The sequence below is a fragment of the Pongo pygmaeus genome, chromosome 8, assembly GCF_028885625.2.
Source record: "Pongo pygmaeus isolate AG05252 chromosome 8, NHGRI_mPonPyg2-v2.0_pri, whole genome shotgun sequence".
NCBI lineage: Eukaryota > Metazoa > Chordata > Mammalia > Primates > Hominidae > Pongo > Pongo pygmaeus.
In genome coordinates, this window is record NC_072381.2 from 101,319,384 (window position 1) to 101,344,753 (window position 25,370).

Sequence of the window (25,370 nt, forward strand, 5' to 3'; positions counted from 1 at the left end):
ATTAACTGAGAATAAAAGAGCATTTTATCTCTATGTGTCAACTAGCAGAAACTAGCAGAATTTAAGATAGTTGAAAACTCTATACAATACTTCAAAGAATCTTTGCAATTGATAGCTATAGTGAAAGCCCTTCTGTTCGACACTTAAACATTTTTATTTTTCATCTTAAGAGACATGTAAATTACAAAGCACATGTTGGCTGTAATGAAAGGTAGCAGCCAGTCTTCAGAACATAGAGCTTTTTCTTAGTTTATACTTCATAAAAGAAAACAACACAGGTAATTTTATAGTTCTTTATGAATAATGCTCTTAGGAAATAAGTCGATTTTGAGAAAATTAAGCATTCAAATATGTTTCTTATTTGCAGCTCACCAGGACATGATTATAGCTTCTCAAGCTTATCTAAAATAAAAGATAATATATATATCAACATTTTTGATGAAATGATGACTGAAAAACATGAGGTAAAGTAGAATAATTACAATAGCCAATGCTGAAATAATTCTAAGGTCAAACTGAATGAAGTCTAGTAACATGTTTGTAAATATGCTTTTAGATGCAATGTCTACATCCAACATTTTCTTGAAAGGATTTGAGGCAATTTGCAATAAAATCAGACATATAATAAGTCAGTTCAAAAATAACAGAGATCATAAACCACATACAGGAGGAGGAGGAGGAATAAATATATCAAGAACTTGGGAGAAGTAGGTTTCTGCAATTGAACATTACATTTAAATGTGAGCTTCCTGTAGCCAATACAGAAATATAAACAGAAATAGGTTACATATTTCTCATTATCTGATCAAAGAAAATACACCACTCCTACAAAAGAGATCAAATTATTCCTAAGGCTAAAATTCAGTTCTACTTAATCTAATTTCTAAAATTACTGACTGTCATCCTCATAGATGTGTAAAAGTTCCTAGTACAATGCCCAGCACCCTAGCAAGCTCCAAAATAAACGTTAGTTTCCTCCCTATTGAACTTGCTACTAAAAATATAAAGATGCATACCCATAGTATCTACTCTTTTAAGGTATGTAGATTAAATGCTTTAATAGAAACGTTTTCCAAATTCTATGGCAATGCTACTGAAGGAGCAATTAATTCTACCTGGAGGGACTGGGGATCCATGTTAGAGAAGTTGAACAAGACCTTGAAGAGTAAGGTTCAGGAACAAGCCTTCTGTAAAAACCACTGCAAATCATAATGGCTATGTTTTCCAACCCAGTTTTCCAGGAGATACAACACACATTCTTATTAAAGAAACTTTAAATCAACCATGATAAATGCTGAGGGTAAAATATTGAGCAATAATTTGGTGATAGCTTTTCTCCAAGGAGTTAAACTGAGTAGTGTTCTGATGATCGAAACTGGTAACGGGTAAAGCTTAGAAAACCCAAAAGAATGTCTAACAAATTTTCTCTCTCAAAAGTGAATTATCTCAAAGACTAATTTGATCAGAACTGAATAGCAGTTGATTAACAACTGAACCCTTGAAAGTGCTTTGCATTGTTATTAAAGTGAGATTGTTGTTATTGGAATGAGATCCACATGCTTTAGGTATCAGACTTGTTTGTGACAATATTGGCATGCTCTTTAAAAAAGGAAAGGGCCTTGCATTCTTGTCCTCCTCTCATGGACAAGGTTTTAGGGTAGCTATGGGCCAAAACATTCCATTGTCTTGTAAATGACTAGAGCTAGGCTGAGCCCTGAGATAGCCACACAGTTGAAAGAAGGTTTTAAGTTATCACTGAACATTATTTTGTCTAGAAATGTTTCATTTTTCCTCTTTTTTTCTCTGTGCCCCTCCTGTATATTTTCTTCCTGCTATCAACTGTTTTCTTACTTCCCACAGATCTCCCTTTCTTTAGTTATGTATTAGCAGAAAGCTGAAGACTTGGAACTCTCACAGACACGTAGCCTATTTTTAACGCTCGGCATGAAAGAGATGGACTGAACTGCCTTTGGAACTGGCAGAGCAAGCACCATGCATACTCCAGATTTAAAACTTAGGTTAACTGAAACTCTAACAAAAATCCCAGTAGCCACAGAAAGACCTTAAACTAACCCAAAACTCAGATATTGGTTTTAATACTTTTTAAAAAAAAATAGTTGTTTTCAAGATTTAAAAATTTATTAGCATATAAATTTTCAGCATAGTCTCATAATTTTTGACTTGCTATTATCTACTCTCCTCTGGTTTCTAACCATGTCTTTCAATTTTTAAAAAAATTATTTAATTTGGAAGATGTTTGCCTATTCCTTAAAGAACCAACTACTGAAATTGTTTTTACTTTTCGCTTTTTTGGTTTTCTAATTCATTTATTTCCACTTGTATTTTAATTATTTTTTTCTCCCTATTCCCCCAGGACTATAATTTTTGTACTTACTTTGGCCAAGTATTGAATGCCTAGTTTGTTTGATCTCTTGCCTTCTCATGAATAATAGAAACATTCTGAGACTATAAATTTATCTCTGTAAACATCTTAGACTATGTGTTCTATATTTAGTGACTTATTTTTTATTTTATATATGTAATATATATTATATACATATAATTTATATATATATATATAACATTTTCTTGCTTGGCCTAACAGTCTTCTAATACTGTATCTTTGCATTTTCAAATGTTTGAAAGGCTTTTGTGTAAACTTTGGATTTTAAATTTCAGTTTTATTACCTTGTGGAAATCATACTGTACATTTGAGCCTTTAGTCCATGGTTCATTTAGTCAAGCCACTGTCCCAACTCTATGACTGCTAATTAACATACAAAGATGTTCCTCCTGATGACAAGATAAGGGACCCTATTGGGCAAGCTATGTTGCTCACAAAGAAATTATCTTCCAGGACAAAGATGAAGGGGTTACTTTGATTTACAAGGGATTGAGAGACTAAATATACAGACATCTGAGTTTTATTTATATGAGTTATTTAAAGAGATGGTCCAATCTTAGCAGCACCTCTTCCACCATTTAACCATCAGAGTGCCTGGCCCTGCTTCACCTTACACCAGGATATGCAGACTCACCACATACACATTATAGATCCGGATATTAAGTTTTCTTTTTATCACTTGATATATACAGTTCCCATACTAACAGATTCCTTAAAGGTTGCTTCATATATAATTCATATTGTTGATCTTAAAATTCTTTCATTGCTTCTCAGAGAGGATGCATAAGGAACTAATTTTACGTACTTTTTATTTGTATTTGACTTTGAAGTTCAGGGGTACACATGCAAGTTTGTTATACAGGTAAACTTGTGTCATGGGGGTTTGTTGTACAGATTATTTCATCACCCAGGTATTAAGCCTAGTATCCATTAGCTGTTTTTCCTGATCCTTTCCCACCTCCCACCCTCCACGCTCCAGTAGGCCCCAGTGTGTGTTATCCCTCTCTATGTGTCCATGTGTTCTCATCGTTTAGCTCCCACTTATAAGTGAGAGCATGTGGTATTTGGTTTTCTGTTCCTGTGTTAGTTTGCTAAGGATAATGGCCTCCAGCTCCATCCATGTAGGGAACTAATTCTAAAGTGAACCTTGATAGAGCTATAATCTATAGCCTGAGGCAAGGTAGACCTAAGAAGCCTCCAGCATCCCTGGGACTTAGGATGGAAAGATTAATGCAGTTGAGAGCACATCAGTCAGAATTCCAAGGACTTGATTCCTACAAAGCTACCTAAGTGTGCCTATTACCTTTTAGACTAGAGCAGCACAGTCCATCTTGCTCAGCTCTGTTGTTGCTGGTTAGCCTCTGGATTTAAAAGACCCTTCTCATTCTCTGCTAAGTGGATGGGGTAACTTCTTAAGTACAAAAAGTTGGAAGGGCTCCTAATGTCCAAAGCAGTGGTTATTAACTAAAGGTAGGAATAGGGGTTTTGGCAGCTTTTTCAAACTTCAGCTATTTTCTTTCACTTTCCCTAGATTCTCTGGCCTTTGGTTGATGAAATGAAAAATATAAGTGGCCGAAAGTGGAGTAGACATAGGGTGCTGCCAATGGGAGGGGTGGTGGTGGTAGTGAATGCCAATCCCTTTTATGCCTAATCCCTGCTTCTCCCTACTACGAATACTTTCTCTAATTTTGGAAATAGTGTTATTGAGGAATGATTAGCATACAATAATCTGCACATATTTAAAGTGTATAATTTGACGTTTTGATATATGTATATACCAATGAAACTTGCATCACAGTTAAGATAATAAACATATCCATTACCCTCAAAAGTATCCCCCTGCTCTGTTGGCGTATCTACCTCCTGCCCACAACCAGTGATTTGTGTTCTGTCACTATCGTTTCTATTTTCTAGAATTTTATTGAAAATGGAATCCTATGGTATGTGTTCTTTTTTTTTTTTTTGGTTTTGCTTTTTACTCAGAAAAATTATTTTCAGATTCATTCATGTTGTAGTTTTATCAAATAGTTCATTTCTTTTTATTACATAGCAGTATTCCATTGATAAACATGCATTTCATTGCTTGTTTATATATTCACCTGTTGATGGACATTTAGGTTGTTTTCATTTTTTGCCTATTATAAATAAAGCTGCTATGAACATTTGTGTAAAGTCTTTTTATAGACAAAAAAAAAAACCTCCACAACAGATCATTTTCTCTCAGACTATTATTTTTGCTTTAAATAGTTATCTTTCAAAGAAATTAAAAAGCAAGAAAAACGTATCTTTTCTATTTACCTTTTGATTTCTTTTTTAAAAGAAAGAGAATGACTTTTTATATTTACCTGTGAGTTTATAAAACTATTCATCACATGATATTAAGTAATAAAAAATTATTTATTTTCATAGGATCACTGTCTCAAGAGCTGTAGTGGTCACTCATATATAAGAAAGAATTGGCTTGGATCCATTGTCTTCCCTTTTTCTGCTCTTCTGCAACAATCTGAGGTAAGAGAAAATGCTTCTTTGCTCATTCTAAGTTTTGACCTCTGGCTAATAGAAACACTTTCTGTTGTCTTTGAATCAGACTCTGTGATTGGCAGGCTGGTAGGTCAGTTAAGATGATCCTGTATTAGAATGTTCTGGGCTTTTGAAGTGTTTGAAGATTTGAACTGTCTGTAGACAGTTCTTTAGAGTGTTCACTAACAAAGAATAGGATAGTATCTTGGGAGTGTTTACCAACAAAGAATAGGAAAACTAGGCTTAGGTCTTAAAACAACATTTATATTTGCATAGAAGAGTTCTATAAGATCAGATTCATGAAACATTCTGATTAATGGTGTTTCTTTGTAATCATGGGTACCAGGAGTTTCAGCTTGTCAACACTGTTTATTGACAATGGTAAGACCTATGATTTGCACCAAGTCTCTGTGAGACCCTCAGAGGGCTCTGCTGTTGGGTTATTATGTAGCAGGAAAATGCCTACATGACTAGCAAAGTAGAAAAGCCCCAGCCCAGACTCCACTGTTACTTCTTCACTAAGTGATGGTAGGTGAGGCACTTGACATCTCTGACGCCATGCCATACACTGGAAATGTGAAAATTCAGAAATGAATTTTCTACCTCAATAAGTTCACTGTCTATGGAATAAAACTAACATTTCAGTACAATGTGATAATGCTGTAGTGCTTTCATAGAGGTATGAGATAGGTACATGGGAACATACAGTAGGGAGTACTTTACTATTCCTGGGTTGCAAGTGGAAATGCCGGGGGAGTGGTTCAGAGAGTTTGGTAGATAAGAGGAGACTAAGGAGGAGAATCAAAGATCAAAGAAAACTTAACATAGGCGATAACTTTTGAATTAAGTCCTTAAAGATGAATTTGTCAAGAAAATAAGGGCTTGACAAATTGGTCAAGCAAATAAGGGCTTAATTTAGATTGCCTTTTGCTACCCTGCTTCTCCATCATGGGTTTCTTCCTGCCTATGTGTCCTGACACCCAATTTCCAAAGAGATAACAGTGCTCTCAGATTTATTTCAGAGACAATCATTTAAAAAATATATACAAATCCTAGCTCCTTTGCTTGTCAAGGATTGTGAGCCTTGTTTATTAATTGCACGAAGTCACCACTGTACAGTGTCATAGTAGTACATAAATGGCTGCCATTGTATACCAATTAAAGTGTTAATGAACTTTCTGTTCCCACTACCTGGCTGTCATGTTACCAACTAAAGCTATTGGTAAGGAAGTGGGAAAGAACGAATATCAGGTAGGAGAGTAGAGGTGCCTGCACAATGTGCAATCACATGAAGTCATGACGGCACGTGCTGCCAAGACCGGAAATAGGAGTAGACATTGTTGGAGGTACAGCTACAGGGCTTCCTACGTTTTTAAGTCCCTGTGGACACTGCTCAGTCTCAGGCCAGACTGCAGGATACAGTGGTAGGTAAGAGTGTGGGCTTCAAAGGTGGACACATCTGGGTTGTAATCCTGGCTCCACTACTCATTACTTTTGTGATCTTGCACAAATACTTCAATTCTCTGACCCTCAGTTTCCTTATTTGTGAAATGGAGATAAGGGCAGTGTCTACTCCATTGAGTGATACGATCTATATCAAGCACTTGGCACAGGGTCTTGCACATTAGTAAGCACTCAGTAACTATTAGCTATCATGCGTTTTTTTTTGAGACAGCTCTCACTGTGTTGCCCAGGCTGGAATGCAGTGGGACAATCATGGCTTATTGCAGCCTCAGCCTCCCAAGCCCAAGTGATCCTCCCACCTCAGCCTCCTAAGTAGCTGGGACCACAGGTGTGCACCACCACTCCCAGCTAATATTTATTATTATTATTATTTACCTCTTACACGCACACACACATACACACACACACACACACACCTTTCTCCTACTATGGACCTCAGGGTTGTCTTTCTTGCTGTTACATATTTTCTCTTTCTGGAACCAATACAAAATGTAACATGATCTTTTAGCTTCTTCTCTGAGCCGGCATTAGATTTTCTAAGAGCTTTATCACTGGTATCGTAACTTGCTTCTTTGTTTCATTCCTTTCTTACTCCTACCCTCTCTACATAGTACATATTAGGCAGGGACACAAGGTGTCAAGGGTGCCTATGAACACATCACCACAGAGAACCTGCTCATTCTTGGGCAAGTACAAATGAGTAGAAGCCCATTCACGCAAGCAAGCAAGCTTTCTGTGATGGAGTGGACTCTGCTGGGCCTTAATATTTGACTGATGTTTATTTTCATCATGCATAATCCATTATACTGATATACTCTTTCAGATTAGTGGAACATTTCAAGTAACTATTCCACCAGTTTTGCTTGGGTATACTTGGAGTAATACTTATGTATTTCCTAAAGAAGATTCCAATGAGCAGAATTTAAAAGAATGTACATTCTTAAATATTTTTGCTACCATTGAACCTCAAATATCATATGTCACCTGTAATCCAACACTAGATAAGGTAGGTTTTACACTGAATTTCTTTTATATATACCATCAAAGAAGTATAAACTATTTTAAAAACCAGTAATAATAATTTCAAAGATGGCAAAAATAAACATTGGTTCTTGATATTTTCCTGTGAGAACAATATAGTACAATGCTGAAATACTTTAAATTTTATTGTAGTTTTTAGATCAAACAGAGGTCTTGCAGAGAGCACAGATTTTTAAAAAGAATTGTAAGGCAATGTTTCCCAACCGAAGAATCATAACTACTGTTTTTAATGATGAAGGGATACAGTTCTTAGTCACAAGATATATCAAGGCATTAAATCCACCTCAGCAACTTCTGGATATATTTCTTCACAATTCTAATGCAACATTTGTAAGTTATAATTATTTTTAACATCTTCATTGTGATTAAAGGGCATCTGTGAAGAATCACTTTTACCTTTTGTGTATTTGGGTTCAATCTAGTGAGTTGTCTGTCCTCAAAATATTTGTACTGTTTATGAGTCATAAAGCTCCCTTAGCTGGACTCTTTAAGCTAAAATCAAAAGTTCTAATTTAGATTGCCTATTGCTACACTGCTTTTCCATCATGGGTTTCTTCCTGCCTGTGTGTCCTGATACCCAATATTCCAAGGAGGTAATAGTGCTCTCAGATCTATTTCAAAGACTATCTTTATCTTTTAAAAACTATGTACAAATCCAAACTCCTTTGCTTGTCAAGGATTGTGAGTCTTGTTTATTAATTGCATGAAGTCACCAGAGGGTCATAATGGCACATAAATGGCAGCTATTGAACATCAGTTAAAATGTTCATGAACTTTCTCTGTTAACACATTGTTTATTTGCACCCCTTTCTCCTTTCCTAGATTAGTCTGAGTCTTTGTCTCCAGCACTATAGGGGAAAAATCCATAGTATAACTTCTATTGTTTGAGAAAGCACATTGTACTACCCTAATATCTCCCTGCTGCAGCAGCTTATAATAAAGTTATATTCACAAAAATAATTGTGATAGATTTTGAACCAAAAAAAAAACCTTTGCTATTCTTCAATATCTTAAAATTTTTTAACAGTTGTACTTTAAAGTACATGTTTAATGTGGAAACATATTATTGTAATATTTAAAATTTTAGTAATAAATTATTAAATAAATAATTACTAAATAAATAAATATAAATAAAACATAATGGTTACATGTACCCTGTGCAGTCAGTCCAACTTGGGCTCAGTTTCCCAGAGACTTCACATATTGTATTAGCCATGGAACCCAGGGCAAGATATTTTATTACTCCAAGCTTATTTCCTCTTCTGTAATACCAGAATAATAATAGTGTCTACTTTTATAGGCTTAGATTATATGCTAAATGAGACAGTGCACGTAAAGCATTGTGCTAAGCGATGGACATACAGCACACACTCAATAAATGTGAATATTATTCTAGGACCTCATTGCTCGATTTGTATCTTTGATTCCTTTTATGCCTAATACACCGGATGAAAATGATGGTTCTGATATATGGCTGACATCAGAGGTAATAAATTACATTTTATAATTAAAATGTATAGTATTTCTTTTAAGGAAACCTTTTAAAAATATTATGTGTTTATGTATTACTTTGCCTTGTGAAATTTAAAAGTGTTTGATAATTTTATACATCATCTTCAGCTCCTTAACAATCTATGGAAATAATTCATGAATACCAAAAATATTTTCAACATTCTAAGTGGTAGCTCATGAATATTTTGACTCAATGGGAATTCCAGGAGTATAATATTATGCCATTCTCCAGAGAGCAGTATGACTTGTCACTATGGAGTTGGTCAGACCCTGAAGTCTCATGCAAGCGCTGTCACTTCCCAAAAGCTTTCCCCCGTCACCCCCATCTGAGTGAAGAGCTCGTAGAACAGTGCTCTTCCCTAGCACTTAGATTAAAGTCCTCTTTGGTCTGATTGCCAAATAAAATACAGGCCCCATGCAATATTCAGGACAAACTTTTAGTAATAAATTATTTGTTGTTTATCTGAAATTCAAATCTAACTGGGCATCCTATAAGTTCTTTTCAAGTCTGGCAACCCTAAGTAGAGTATTTAGAGTATTTCTTCCATTTCAGCTTAAATCATGTTTGTGTCATAAACCATGAGTGTATGACTGATTCAGTTTCACAAGAAAAGAATTATTTTCTCTCACCTAACACACAGTCTTTGGAGTAAAACAAACAAACAACCTTGGTTCAAATCCTAGTTCAAAGACTTAATAGATGTGTGACCTAAGATAAGTTAACCTCTTTGGACCTCAATTTCCTTATCTATGTCATACAGGAGTTTTAACAAGACTAAATGTAGTAACATGCAAAGTATCTGGACCTCAAGAAAACTTAGTTCCCTACTGTCATCCTCTCCCTACTCCTCTTATAAAATCCAGAACCTCCTTGGCCTGACAATGAAGACTATTGTTATTCTGCCCTTAGCTCACCTGTTCACACTGTTCTTTCAGAAGGGCCTCCTTAACTATCCTCCCTAACCCCCATCCTTCACCATCAGGTTCAGCCAATGCACACTGATAGGGCCATATCAGTTGTTAAAACATTGGAATGCTTCCATACTGATTGGTAAATAGTCATTGCCATGAGCTCTCTAGCTCCCCACCTCTTACCCCCACCTCCCTGGCCCCCACAGCCCCTTCTCAGGGACTGTATTGAACTGGAGAGTGCATGTCACATCATTTTTTTTTTTAAATGGAGTCTCGCTCTGTCGCCAGGCTGGAGTGCAGTGGCACGATCTCGACTTACTGCAACCTCTAACTCCCTGGTTCAAGCAATTCTGCCTCAGCCTCCTGAGTAGCTGGAATTACAGGCACGCACCACCAGGCCCAGCTAATTTTTTTTTCTTTTCTTTTTTTTTTTTTTTGTATTTTAGCAGAGATGGGGTTTCACCATGTTGGCCAGGATGGTCTCAATCTCCTGACCTTGTGATCTGGCCACCTTAGCCTCCCAAAGTGCTGGGATTACAAGCATGAGCCACCGCGCCTGGCCATATGCCTCATTTAAATGGTGTAGCCACTAGTCAGCAACAGATTGTTGCCATCTGAACATTTGGACCCAAGTCTTTGCTAGAGTTTTTTTTTTTTTTTTTTTTTTTTTTTCCAACAAAATCCAGAAATCTAGAGTTTTCTAAGAAAATGTTCTCTCTTTTTTTGACATTCTGGGAGCCAAACAAAACACACCTGTAGACTAGAACTAGGTCATAGACCACCAGTTGGCTACTTCTGCTATACTTTTTCTCCCCTGCTATATTGCTGTGCTTTACTGGGCACTCTCTATTTGATCTATTACACCCTGCTCAGCTGTTCAGCTCTTTGAGTTGAAGACGTTTCAGTCACTTTTCCTGATTAACATCCAACTCAGATTTCTTCCTTTCTTTGAGTTGACAGTACTACATTGGTACAGGACAGAATGTAGCTCCACAGCCCAAAGGATCACTTCCTACAAATACTATATGATTCCCTATCAGATAAGGTTCCTTGAAATACCAGTCTATATGTCCCTGCTTGCCCAGGGCACTTTAATATTTGTCCTAAACAAAAACATCCCATTTTGGGTATAAATTGTCTGGTCACTCTATACAATATCTACATTAAGTGTGCTATGATAAAGGTGGCCCCAATGCTCCAAGTCAATGTTCTCTTCCTCTAATGCCCTAGCAAAGCTGGAGCTGTCTGCTCTGCTGTCAACTTAGCAACTTGGTAAAAATAAATGGTTTGGAACTGGAGTGAGTATAGGTGCTCCGTATCAGTTGGATGCTTGCATTACTCAACTTTCCCGCTCTTTTCTTTTTTTGTTCCTATTGCTTTTGTTTTGTCTTAGCGCTGCATCAGTTTCGCTATTGGAAATAAGGAGGAGCATGCCATCCTTCTCTGTAATTTCTTTCTGTATTTTGGAAAGAAGGCACTGGTCCTCTTGGGAACCTCAGTGTTAGAAGTAAGTGCTGGAGTTCATATTGAAATAATGTAAGCAAAAGGAAATCAGATTTCAGCTGCAAGTTTAGAAGACTTCAAACCCAGGTTTCCATCTCTTCACAAACTAATTTGGAATTTCATGGGCAAGCAATGATTAGTTAAGAGGATAATGTTGGTTCATCAAAATTTCTACAATGTAAAGAGTGATTTCCTTTTGCTTTTCTCCCTTGTAAAAGAGTACTAAAAATAGTGCTACATCATAGAGTTACTGGGAGTATTAAATTACTTAGTACATATTAAGGGACCGAGAGCAGCACCTAGACTCAATAAAGGTGGTGGTGATGGTGGTGGTACTGTAGTAATAGTTATAGTGTAGTTGTGGCAGCTGTTATCCATCCTTACCACCACGATCATTATATGGTTTTTGTTTTTATTTTTGTTTTTTGAGATGGAGTTTTGCTCTTGCTGCCCAGGCTGGAGGGCAATGGTGTGATCTCGCCTCACTGCAACCTCTGCCTCCCGGGTTCTAGTGATTTTTCTGCCTCAACCTCCCGAGTAGCTGGGATTACAGGTGCCCACCACGCCCGGCTAATTTTTTGTATTTTTAGTAGAGATGGGGTTTCATCATGTTGGCCAGGCTGGTCTTGACTCCTGACCTCAGGTGATACACCCGCCTTGGTCTCCCAAAGTGCTGGGATTACAGGCATGAGCCACCGTGCCTGGCCCATCATATGTTTCTAGTAAGTGTATTTTAAGATCTGTAAAAAAAATACTTCTCCTCATGCTCCATTGCTGAGGTTTTAATCTTATAAGAAGTGAGCCAGGAATTAATGTTTCCCTATCTGAAATGTTTACATCTTAATTTATATGCTTCTTCTACATTTGTACCACCAGAAAGCTATTATTTCTGAACTGTTTCTAGCCCTACCATGAGTATCTTGCTAAGTGCCAGTATTTACAGTCTTGCCTTATGGTTTTTGTCATGATGATTTATTTCCCTGTATTCTCTCGGCTTCATTTACTATTTCATTGCCAAGCTTGTTAACTAATAATAGAAGTTCATTCCCTCTATATGATCTCCTGCCGTAGTTGTAAGTGCCACTAGATGGCAGTAAACAGTCAACAATATTTTGGCAACTATTTGTGTTAGTACTTGTGGACCAACACTGCAGGAGGTAGCCCTGCACAGTTTCACCTCAGCCATGTGGTTAAGGTAAAGCCTCCTCTTTACTATAAAGATGATGAGCACAGAGACCAACAGCAAGGGCTGTGAAGTCGAGGAGAGCAGGCTGCACAGTGTAGTTTTAAGTATATGGGTTTGGGGGACAGTCAGACACAGGTTTAAAATGCAGCAATTACTGAGCATGGTGGCTCATGCCTATGATCCCAGCACTTTGGGAGGCTGAGGAGAGAGGATTGCTTGAGCTCAGGAGTTCAAGATCAGCCTGGATAACACAGGGAGACCCCACCTCTATAAATTAAATAAATAAATAAATAAATAAATAAATAAATAAGCCAGGCATAGTAACACATACCTGTGGTCCCACATACTTAGGAGACTGAGGAGGGAAGATCGCTTGAGCCTGGGAGGTCGAGGCTGCAGTGAGCTATAATGGCACCACTGCACTCCAACCTGGGCAACAGAGCAAGACCCTGTCACACACACAGACAAAAAACCCAGCAATGCCACTAACTGTATGATCTCAGCCTTGTTTACTTCTCTGAGCCTCAGTTACCTTCTCATGAAACAGGAGTAATGCCACTCATGGGCTCTTTTGACAAGCCTCTTAACCTCTGATTCTTTATATGAAAGATGGGCATAATAATCAACCCTTCCTCCCAGAATTTGGAGTGAATGAAAGTGACAAAGTTAGTGTTAATTCTTAGCATAATATCTGATGCATATAAATACTCAATAAATTAAATAGTCTCATTATTATTATTACCTAAAAATTTTTATTCTTTGGTAGGATAGGCTTACACTACAAAAGGTCTTATCTTTCAGAGTAAAATAACAACAACATAATAACTACTTTTTATTCCTCAGACTGGTTTCCTGCATAGTTCCCTTTAGCTTCTAATTGCAAATCTTGTTCCCAAATTTAATTTAATGGCTTTTTAACTTTACTTGGTTTTGTCAGAGCCTTAAGCCAATTTCCATTTCCTATCTCTGCCTGGTGTTCACCCTCAGTCTCCAAATATATTCTAACCAAAGCAGGGATAGTCCATATAGCATCTTGTATGAATTAGACAAAAGTGCCCTACCTCAAAACACTGCAGTACTATCTGTTGGGAAATCGTTGTAATGCACTGATTTGTTAAAACAACAGCTGTGTTGCCATCAGGGCACACTCTGCAGGACCATACATGACAGCACTGGCTCACAAGTTCTTTCATCTGAATCCTCATGCTAACCTGGGGCTGAGGATTTCTGGAGCTTTGGTTTTTTTTTTTTTTTTCATTTCAAAGAAAATGTAAAAGCCCTCAAAAAGGCTTTTATTTTTGTTGTTTGTTTGTTATTGAGACAGGATCTTACTCTGTCACCCAAGTTATAGGGCAGTGGCATTATCACAGCTCATTGCAGCCTCAACTTCTCAGGCTCAAGTGATCCTCCCACCTTAGCCTCCCAAGTAGCTGGGACTACAGGTGTGTGTGCCGCTGTGCCCAGCAAATTAAAAAATTTTTTTTTGTGTGATAGATACAGGGTTTCCTTATGTTGCCCAGGCTGGTCTCAAACTCCTGGGCTCAAGTGATCCTCCCACCTCAGCCTCCCAAAGAGCCAGGATTACAGGCATAAGCCACCACACTCCACTAAAAAAGGCTTTAGAAATCAGAATCATCACGTATAATTTCCATATACAGAAATTATTTAAATCCACCAAAAATTACTTTCTTTTTTCTCATACAGGGGCATGTGGCTTATGTAGTAACTCAAGAAACTAATGAATATTTGCTTTGGAACCCATCAACTGGCCAATGTTATAAGCAGTTTGACCCGTTTTGTCCCTTAAAAAGTGTAGATTGTTTGTTTGATGATAGAAATGTAAGTATATGGGGAAAAAAAATCTTGAGTTATCTCCTCAAGAGGCACCCTGGCTACACGCTAGAATCACCTGGGGAACTTTAAATATAGATAGTCTATCAGATTACCTAGGGCATGGGGCTGGGGCAATCTTTTATCCCTAAAGCTCCTCCAGGTGATTGTGTAGTGCCTTCAAGGATGAGAACCATTGAGGTAGTCTAATGACCATGAAACCCTAGAATCTCTTTATCTCCTGCCTCAGAACCCCGCTGGGATTCTGCCACTTCATTGAGTAGTAAGACTGTAAAATTTTGCTCCTTCCTTACCAACAGTGGGCCTTGTGTTCCTATGGACCTACACTAATGTTATGTTAATGTTTTCATAGGTCTGGTTTAATATTCAACAAAATAATACACCAATGGCTGTATTTTTTGACTATTCAAAGGAAAGTTTCTGGAAGCAGTTGCTTCCAAAAAATGTTCAAGGAACAAAAATAAAAAGCATACAGGTAAGTCATATTTTCCCAGGGGTGTCTGTATGAGAGTTACCATTGCTTCTAATTTTTACTAATTGTGACAGCTCTTATTATGTTTTATAGTTGGTTGGTTACTGAAATATTTGGCAATATTAATTAAAAAACTAGTTTTCTCTGCCATCCAGCTCACAGGCTCTTTCCCCTACTTGCAGAAAAAATAAATTGAGAAGAAAGTGACATCTCTAATGCAAATTTAGATGCTAAAATAGAATTTAAAATTTTTTCATCATAAAACATAACATATAATGTTCAAGATGTGTAGTAAGTTCTTACTCTGACCTAGCCCTCCTGCGCCATATCTATGGTAAGGATCAAATAGAAAAATTGACAAACAAAAAGCTTTCTGGACTCCCAACCATGATAGTTGTCTCATGGAATAGAAACAGGACAGAAACACTAGCAGTGAGTAGGCTGGAGCAGGGATGGCAGCAAGATCTGAAAATGCTTCATGAAAGCCAGAGAACCAGAGCAAGCATCACTTTTTAAAGACAGGGACTGTGGTGGGGCTACTTTACTTCCCTATTTCTGAAAGGAGATGGGCAGGAAAGCTGTAGACTCACTGTCTGGGGCTCAGGGGACAGGAGACCAAGAAGTAACTCAATCACTACATGGCTTGGCTAATGGATCTGTGATGTACTCAGTATTACTTTGGGAAGGCACTAGAAATACCATGTCAACAGCTGTTTCTGGATTGAGGGCCAAGCTGTGGCAGGGTGTTGGCAATTGCAAAGTCCACAAATGAGGAGACAGGAGCCCGGAGGAAGGGAGGGAGAGAGAGAGAAAGGATAAGAGAGAGCAAAAGAACAATAGAAAAATTAGGCAAAAGACAATTCATAGAAGCAGTAACTTACATGCTAAACCTCACTCATAATCAAGGAAATACAATTTAAAACAATAAAACCATTGCTGGACATGGTGGCTTATGCCTGTAATCCCAATACTTGGGGCGGTCAAGCCATGAGGATCACTTGAGGCCAGGAGTTCGAGGCCAGCCTGGGCAGCATAGCAAGACCCTGTCTCTAAAAATAAAAACAAAAGAATTACCCGGGCATGGTGATGATGTGCAAGTGTAGTCTCAGCTACTCAGGACACTTAGGTGAGAGGACTGTTTGAGCCCAGGAGGTTGAGGTTACAGTGAGCTATGATCGCACCACTGCACTCCAGCCTAGGAACCTACTGCAAAACCTTTTCTCTAAGATAAACAACTAAAACAATAAAATTATTTCACATGCATAAAATTGGCAAAAAAAATGTGTGATCATACTAAGTGTTGGCAAAGAGGCAGAGAAGTGGTGGGAGCATACATTTCTGTAAATGCTTTGGAAAACATGTTGATAATACCTGGTAAAGGTGAAGATGCTCAACCTTTGATCTGCCAATTCAAACCTCTCAGTATATACCCCAGAGGAACATTCACAGGGAGACAAGTACAACAACGTTCATTAGAGAATTGCTTGAAATAACAAAAATTTGAAACAGTTCATCAACTAGAAATCAGTACATGAGTTGTGAAGTACTTATACAATGAAATCTTCTGTACAGCAGTAAAAGATGAATGAACTGAGCCAATTTACAGTTGTTCCCAATTTGACTGTCAGTGCATTACATTACAATCTCTGAGGGTGGAACCCACATGCCAGGAGCTTTGAAGGCTCCCCAGCTGATGCCAATGTGCAGCCAAGGTTGAGAATCACTGGCCAAGAGTCATGCATATCTACATGAAAGAATATAAAAAATGTAATGCTGAGCAAAATAAAAAGACATGAAATGACACATATAGTACAAAACCATGTATGTGGAGCTTGAAAGCTGTATATTGTTTATGTATACATAGATATGTGGTGATGTAGAAAAGCATTCATGGGAATGATAAATACCAAATTCAGATTAGAGGTTACTTTTGGGGAGAGAAAAAAAGGAATGAGATCAAGGAGCAGTATACAGAGTACTTCAAGTCTGTCTGTAGTATCTTACTTATTTTTTAAAAGTCTAAAACAAATATGGAAGAATGCAAAGATCAGATGTAGCTAGGTGGTAGGTATGCTAGGTGGATGTTCATTACATTATTCTCTATGTTTGCCTGTATAGATTCAAGGCGATTCACACTATCAAAAAGAATGCATGGTGGCTGTGGGGGAAGAAATCAAAGAGGGCCCAAGTGTATAAAGTGATGGATTTCTGGCTGGGTGTGGTGGCTCACGCCTGTAATCCCAGCACTTTTGGAGGCTGAGGCAGGTGGATAACTTGAGGTCTGGAGTTCGAGACCAGCCTGGCCAACATGAAGAAATCCCGTCTCTACTGAAAATACAAAAAAATTTAGCTGAATATGGTGGTGCACACCTGTAATCCCAGTTACGCAGGAGGCTGAGGCAGGAGAATCACTTGAGCCCAGGGTGGCAGAGGTTGCAGTGAGCTGAAATTGCACCACTGCACTCCAGTCTGGGCAACAGAGTGAGACTGTCGAAAAAAAAAAAAAGTGATGGGTTTCTTTCTTATTCAACATATCTTTCCCACTCTCAAAGAAGTCACTGTCGGTAGTTTCTTGTGCATCCTTCTAACATTCTCCATGCAGATGCAAGCATATATTGGTATTTTTATATTTTCTATTTGAAAAGTCATTTTAAAGAAGGGGAAATGTGCTTCTCTCTCTTGAGCAAGCCACATTTAAAGCCTCTACAGCCCATACCTTGCTTTGCCCATCCCAAAGCTGTGACCAAAGCATTGATGCCTCCTAGGGGAAGAATAATCTATTTTGAGATGAGGCTCTTGTTTGTTTAATGTATAATCATTCCCTTGTTCATTCAGGTGATACTTATTGATTTCCCACTATGAGCCAGTGTTACGTTAGATGTAGATACTACAAGAAAAAAGACATATCTCAGTGTTCTTGGAACTTGGATTCTAGAGGAAGAAACAGAAGGGAACAAGCAAGTGCAGTACAGAGTAATGAATGCTGTTACAGAAGATATGATGGTGCTTTGGGGAGTGCACAGCAGGAGGTCCTGAGGGAGGGGAGTTGTAGGAGCTTCCTGGGAAAGAGTGATGAGAAACATGAGTGAGGAAGGGTGAGCAGGAGCTGGCCTAGATAAAAGTCAGGAATGAGAATGGTCCCGACAGATAGCAGGAACAGCGAATGGGAAGACCTGTAGTGGCAAGGAGATATCTGTCCAGGAGCTGAAAGGCCAGGCTGGCCAATGCTGGAGTGGACAGTCCTGGTGAGAGTTTGGGCCTTTGTCCTCAGGGCAGACAGAAGCCAGCATCTTTAAGGCAAGGGCTGCTGTGATCAAAATTGTATTTGTAAAAGCTACTCTGACTTAGGGCTGAAACTAAAGCCTTCTGCCAAGTTGAATCTATAAATATAAAACTCATAGTTGTGTTTAGCTTGTATCTCTACTTCTTTCCTGTGGGTTCATGGCCCTCCATCTTCTGCCTTGCCACATACATCCCAGAATAAACCACTATCTAGAGTGAACACTATTACACACAATTGTGAACACAAATTTGAATGTGTGTGAGGAGAATGTGGGTACTCAGAAGTGGTATTAACAGGGAAATCCCCTTGAAGTTTTGAAGGACATGAGTGCCCAGAAAGAAAGAGGCCTTTGCCAGAAAAGGAAAGGATAAACACACCACAAACTTCTCAAGTCAGCATAAACCAGGTCTCTTTTTCAGGCCTGAAGGTGGCCTAACTAATCCACAGGAGTTGCCCAGTGAGGAGCAGACAGCCGTTGGTGACAGTAATCAGAGAATTCCATTCACCTATCCTGTGTGAGATAGCTGCCCGCTCCTGCAAGATGACACAAAGTCATCCTTCCCTTCCTCAGTATCTCCCGTCTCCTACCATGCTGTACTGTGGGGCTCCTCCCTGTGCCTGGGACCATCTCTAATCCAGTGCTCCTCCACCATGGCAGGCATCAGAGCCAGCGGAAGGGGAGCTTGTTAAAACACAGGTTGCTGGGCCTCACCCCCAGAGTTCCTGATTCAGTAGATCTCAGGTGAGGGCCAAGAATTTGTGTTTCCAACAAGTTCCCAGATGTGAGGTTGCCAGTCTGGAGGCCACACTTAGGAACCTAGAGGCCTATCAAATGTTGCCTCCTTTTTACACAACCCTCATTCCACTCACGAGGGGGGAACATCTGTCCCTGTCCCTACAGCTGCCTCTTCCTCAGCTCAGGAATACCCAAAGTAAAAACTGTCTAAACCTAGCCCCTCACTCTTGTCCATGTGAGCCCTGCAAGGAGTTGAGGGTTGGATTGGCAAGGAACTTGAGAAGTCCTCTCCTCCCAGAAAATCCTGCCCAGGAAGGGAACTGGAAGAAACGTGGAATAGCACTGTTCCAGGCAAAGGCTTGGAGACAGGGGAGGTTGAAATGGATTCTGTGTATGTGCGTGTATGTGTGTGTGCATGCACATGTGTGCATACATACACATAAGCACAAAGAACTGGCTTCTTCTAGCTGAAAGAAACAAATAATCAAAGAAGGAAGATGATCAACCATGTTAGAATAATAATAATATCTGATGTTTGTTGAGCATTCCATATGTGCCAGGCTTTACATGTATTACTTTATTTTAAAATCTTCACAAAACCCTAGAGCAGTAGGTGCTATTATTATCCCTATCTTAAAGACTCAGAACAGAGAGGTGAAGACTTCGCCAAGGTCACAGTGGAAGACACCAGTGCAGCTGCCGAAGATTATTTGGTAGCATCCATAGCGTGTCAAATGCTTGTTTGAAAAATGAATTGGGGCGTCAGGTCTGTTTTACCCATGAAAATATGTACTTTCTAAACCCATCCCCCATCCCCTATTCTCGTGAAGCAGTGTGAAAATAAAAGAAAATGCTGTGGTCTGCATGTTACCTATGGAATTGAGTGTTTTTGCCACAGAAGCCTGGTTTGTCTTCCTCCTCATTATAGCTGGCATTCCAGGAGTGACTGTCATGTAAACATGGTCTCTAGAATCTATTCTAACTTTTGGTTGTCTATTTCAGCCTGAAGAAATAATTTATTTTGAAACTGATAAAAGCATGGTAGAAGATCTAAGGAATAGGTACTGTGTTTTCCCCTAATCTCTTGTTGGGTTTCCTTTCAATCTTCTGACCCACCCATTCAAAATACCTGCTAGATCAGCAACAGAAACATGAAAAAGGAGTTTATAATATTTCCAGCTGGCCCAGTGGCTCACACCTATAATCCCAGTTCTCTGGGAAGCCAAGGTGGGAGGATCACTTGAGCCCAGGAGTTTGAGACTAGCCTGGGCAACATAGGGAGATGTCATCTCTACTAAAAAAAAAAAATAGCTGGGCATGATGGCATATATCTGTAATCTCAGTGACTAAGAGGGGGAGGATTGCTTGAGCCCAGGATTTTGAGGCTGCAATGAGGTATGATCACACAACATACCACTGTGTTTCAGCCTGGGTAACAGAGTGAGGCCTTGCAAAAAACAAACAAACAAACAAACAAACAAAAAAAAAGTTCCATTGAACCACCTGGCTCTTGGTACATCCATGGAAAAGTGGCCCCTCTGCCATCCAGGGCATTCTTTGATAGGACAGACTAAGTTAACTCTGGAAACATTGTGGGCTACCACTGGAAAATTCTCAACATAGATGTCTGTTGAGCCTATAGTAATAATAATGCAGTAGCCAACACTTCTTGAAAGGACATGAAGGTAAATGACCCGTGACTTGACGTCTGGTAAAAACATCCCAGTTAGGCAGTAGAAACGGCAGTACTGCCACAGCTGGACACTGCCAGCCTCCCAAGCACCTACACGTAAGTGCCTGAGGAAGTCAGTCAGTCAAGCCCAAAGGGCCACAGGTTTTGCAGCAGGACTGGCTCCCAGGCCATGTGTGTCAGGGGCTTCTAGATCTGACTGCCTCCAGTGGCTCACACTCACATAGCAGGCTGTCATGGAAGCCACTACCAAGCAAGCAACACAGAGCATGACCAAAGCAATTTTACCACTCCCTTTCTCACTAGCACACATCTCCCCCAACCCTCCACCTGTCGTTCTTACTCCTCATTTCCCAGTTCTTAACAAAAAAGGAAGAAATGCAATAGGGAAATGGTTCCCAACTGGTTTTTATTAGAAACGCTTATAGAACTATTTAAAAATACAGGTGTCAGCGTCCCTGGATCAATATCTGGAGGTGAAACATTTTGATAAGGCGCTACAGATGATTCTGATGCATAGCCACTGTTGAGACCCTCTACAAACTCCAAACTACTTAGTTGCACTATAAACTCAGCTAAGAAGAGACCTCCAGCATCTTCTTCTATAACATACACTGCAGTTAGAGAATCAATGTCACACAATCATCCTGCACAGAGAGGCTTTTCAGGAGAGCCCCATCAACCAACCCACACTGTGTTCCCTCTCTCTCCTCCCTGGCATATTCATCCCCAGGCACTGTTCTAGGGGCTGGATATATATGGGTAAAAATGCCTGCCCTTATGGAGCTTACATTCAAATAGGGGGAAGCTGATCACCAAACTTACCTGTCCAATGCCTTGTTTCCGCCCAACTCTGCTTGCTAAATTAACTTATGTAATAATCCCATCCCTGCTAACATCATCCCAGACCAGATGTCTGGATTTTCATAAGGGCAGTTTCTTGGAAACAAAATGTCCAAGTTAAGGGAGGGTCTTGAAGAGTAGGAATGTCAACCCAGTAATCGGATGGTAGGTGTTGTCAAATCACACCCAGTAGGCAGCTGCCTACACACGGGTAACTGGAAAAGAGATGTGCCTTGGAGAGTTAATTGCTGGCTATCCCCAAGAGGCTTCTTGTCTTCCCAAGCCAAGTAAGAGCCTGCCTCTCCCCAACTTCATTAATGTGAATGGTGGCAGACACCTCCAGCTATAGAGGTCTGGTTTCCTCCTAAGGCCAAAAAGTACCATTCTCATACGTGAATAAAAGTCACAGGCTGGGCACGGTGGCTTACACCTGTAATCCCAGCACTTTGGGAGGCCAAGGAGGGCGGATCACCTGAGGTCAGGAGTTTGAGAACAGCCTGGCCAACATGGTGAAACCCCTTCTCTACTAAAAATACAAAAGTTAGCCAGGTGTGGTGGCAGGTGCCTGTAATCCCAGCTACTCGGGAGGCTGAGGCAGGAGAATTGCTTGAACCCGGGAGGCGGAAGTTTCAGTGAGCCAAGATCTGGCCATTGCACTCCAGCCTGGGGGACAAGAGCGAGACTTCGTCTCAAAAAAAAAACAGTCACAAAACTCTTATTACATTTACCAAATAAGTTATAACTTGTCATAAAATTACCTTTGGATTCTTACCTTAGGATCGAAAGGACTCTGAAGAGTAAAGTGATGGAATGGCGACCTAAACACCCAACACATTGGAATCGACAGTGTACTTTTATTTTGCGACAAATCCTTCCTAAGCTGGAATTTGGCATAGGAAGCTTTGTTTCATCTGAAGGAGATAATGAATTTGAAAGAATACTACAATTGTATTGGGTTTGTATATGATTTAATGCATTAATGACATTTATTTTATATATGTTGTTAATTGCTAAATAATAGCAGTCTTAAATATTTCTGAAATGTGTTTTATCTTGATCCTTAAAGATAGATGCTATAGCATTAAAATACACTTACTGAAGAATCAATATTGTTAAAATGTCCATACTACCCAAAGCAATCTACAGATTCAGTGCAATCCCTATTAAAATACTAATGACATTCTTCACAGAAATAGAAAAAACAATCCTAAAATTTATGTGGAACCACAAAAGACCCAGAATAGTCAAAGCTATCCTAAGCAAAAAAAACACAAAACTGCAGGAATCACATTACCTGACTTCAAAATATACTATAGAGCTTTAGTAACCAAAATAGCATGGTACTGGCATTAAAACATAGACCAATGGAACAGAATAGAGAACCCGGAAACAAATCCACACACCTAAGTGAACTCACTTTCAGCAAAGGCACCAAGAAAATACATTGGGGAAAATACAGTCTCTTCAATAAATGATGCTGGGAAAACTGGATATTCATATGCAGAAGAATGAAACTAGGCCCCCATATCTCACCTTATGCAAAATCAAATCAAGCTGGACTAAAGAGTTAATTTAAGGCCTCAAACTATGAAATTGCTACAAGAAAACATTGGGGAATGCCTCCAGGACATTGATCTGAGCAAAAATTTCTTGGGTAATACCCCATAAGCACAGGCAACCAAAGAAAAAATGGACAAATGGGATCACATCAAGTTAAAAACCTTCAGCACAGCAAAGGAAGCAATCAACAAAGTGAAAAGACTGAGAGAAAATATGCGGAAACTACCAATCTGACAAGGGATTAATAACCAGAATATATAAGGGGCCCAAACAACTGTAAGAAAAAAATATAATAATCTGATTTTTTAAATGGGCAAAAGACTTGAATAGACATTTTTCAAAAGAAGACATACAATTGACAAACAGGCATATGAAAAGGTGCTCAACATCATTGATCATCAGAGAAATGCAAATCAAAACTAAATGAGGTATCATCTCACCCTAATTAAAATGACTTTTATTCAAAAGACAGACATAACAAATGCTGGAGAGGATGTGGAGAAAAGGAAACCTTTGTACACTGTTAGTGGGAATGTAAATTAGTACAACCACTATCAAGAATAGTTTAGAGGTTCTTCAAAAAACTAAAAATAGAGCTACCATAGGATCCAGCAATACCACTGCTGGGTATATACCCAAAAGAAAGGACATCAATATATTGAAGACATGCCTGCACTCCCGTGTTTGTTGCAGCACTGTTCACAAGAGCCAAGATTTGCAAGTAACCTAAGTGTCCATCAATAGATGAACAGATAAGGAAAATGTGGTGGATATACACAATGGAGTACTGTTCAGCCATAGAAAGGATGAGATCCTGTCATTTGCATCAACATGGATGGAACTGGAAGGTCATTATGTTAAGTGAAATTAGATAGGCACAGAAAGACAAACATCACATGTTCTCACTTATTTGTGGGATCTAAAAATCAAAACAATCAAACTCATGGAGATAGAGAGTAGAAGCTTACCAGAAGCTGGGAAGGGGAGTGGGAGTTCAGAGGGAGGTGGGGAATGGGTAATGGATACAAAAAACAGACAGAATGAATAAGACCTAGTATTTGATAGCACAACAGGGTAACTATACTCAATCATAATTTAATTGTACATTTAAAAATAAAAGTGTATAATTGAATTGTTTATAACACAAAGGATAAATGCTTGGTGGGATGGATAGCCCATTTTCCATGATGTGACTATGATGCATTGCATCATTGCATGCCCATATCAAAATATCTTCTCATGTACCCCATATATATATATCTATATATGTACTATGTGCCCACAAAAATTAAAAATGTTTTAAAATGCATTTACTTATAAACCAAGAAACTTCAAATGTGTTGAAGAATTATTACTAGGACCATGTTGCATGGCATTAACTTGGAACCAGTTATATGTTTTATGATGTATAAATCACAGGTTTTGCAAAGAGATGTCCAAAAGGAAACCACTCTGCAACTAAACAACTAAAAAAAAACTCTAGTAGTAGATCAATTCCCTGTTATTGGTTCTGGGCAAGAAGACTCCAGGCAAGCTTCAATATCTTCTACATGCAAATTACAGTGGTCCCTTGGTATCATTAGATTTATCTCAGGACCCCCACAAATACCACAATCCAGAGATGCTCAAGTCCCTTATATAAAATGCCATAGTCTTTGCATATAATCTATGTGCAACCTCACACAATAGTTAGGTATTATAAGTAATAATTATAAATAGTTACACTATATTGTTTTCTATTTGTATTATTTTTTATTGTTGTTTTGTTTGTTTTTTTGCGATGAGGTCTCACTCTGTCACCCAGGCTGGAGTATAGTGGTGTGATCATAGTTCACTGTAGCCTCAAACTCCTGTGCTCAAGCAATCCTCCTGCTTCAGCCTTCTGAGTAGCTGGGGCTACAGGTACTTGCCACCATGCCTGGCTAATTTTTAAAATATTTTTGTAAAGATGGGGTTTCATTATGTTGCCCAGACTGGTCTTGAACTGCTGGGCTCAAATGATCCTCCAGCCTTAGCTTCCCAAAGTGCTGGGATTACAGGATGAGCCACTGTGCCCAGCCTGCTATTTTTTATTTATTTCTGGATATTTTCAATTTGTGGTTGGTTGAATCCTCAAATGCGAAACCCATGGATATGAAGGACCAACCATACTCCCAAATTTATACATTCAGCCAGGCCACTGACATCTTTTTGGATGGTAAAAAGACATCTCAAACTCAGCAAGTCCATAAACAAACATGGTGGGCATCTAGTATATTGTTAGCGTGCTCCTTTCCTTCTCCTACTCTACCCCAAGCTCTGGGCATCCTTTCAACTCTTCTTCCCTATAAACTGGCCCAGTGGGTTTTTGAAAACCTCAGCCTCCCAAGAGTGAGACTCCTTCCCCTTACCAT

The 25,370-nt window shown here is 39.0% G+C and overlaps 1 protein-coding gene across 1 annotated transcript in view; it reads left to right on the plus strand.

The window, feature by feature from the left end:
- CC2D2B (coiled-coil and C2 domain containing 2B) overlaps positions 1–25,370 on the plus strand; it is a 136,966-nt gene that overhangs the window by 108,298 nt on the left and 3,298 nt on the right. Inside the window, exons 26-35 of the mRNA XM_063669470.1 lie at positions 368–464; positions 4,814–4,912; positions 7,212–7,394; positions 7,562–7,759; positions 8,826–8,915; positions 11,247–11,360; positions 14,247–14,381; positions 14,746–14,868; positions 19,887–19,945; positions 22,195–22,372. Of these exons, the coding sequence (XP_063525540.1) occupies positions 368–464; positions 4,814–4,912; positions 7,212–7,394; positions 7,562–7,759; positions 8,826–8,915; positions 11,247–11,360; positions 14,247–14,381; positions 14,746–14,868; positions 19,887–19,945; positions 22,195–22,372 (1,276 nt within the window). The remainder of the gene's footprint in view (positions 1–367; positions 465–4,813; positions 4,913–7,211; positions 7,395–7,561; positions 7,760–8,825; positions 8,916–11,246; positions 11,361–14,246; positions 14,382–14,745; positions 14,869–19,886; positions 19,946–22,194; positions 22,373–25,370) is intronic.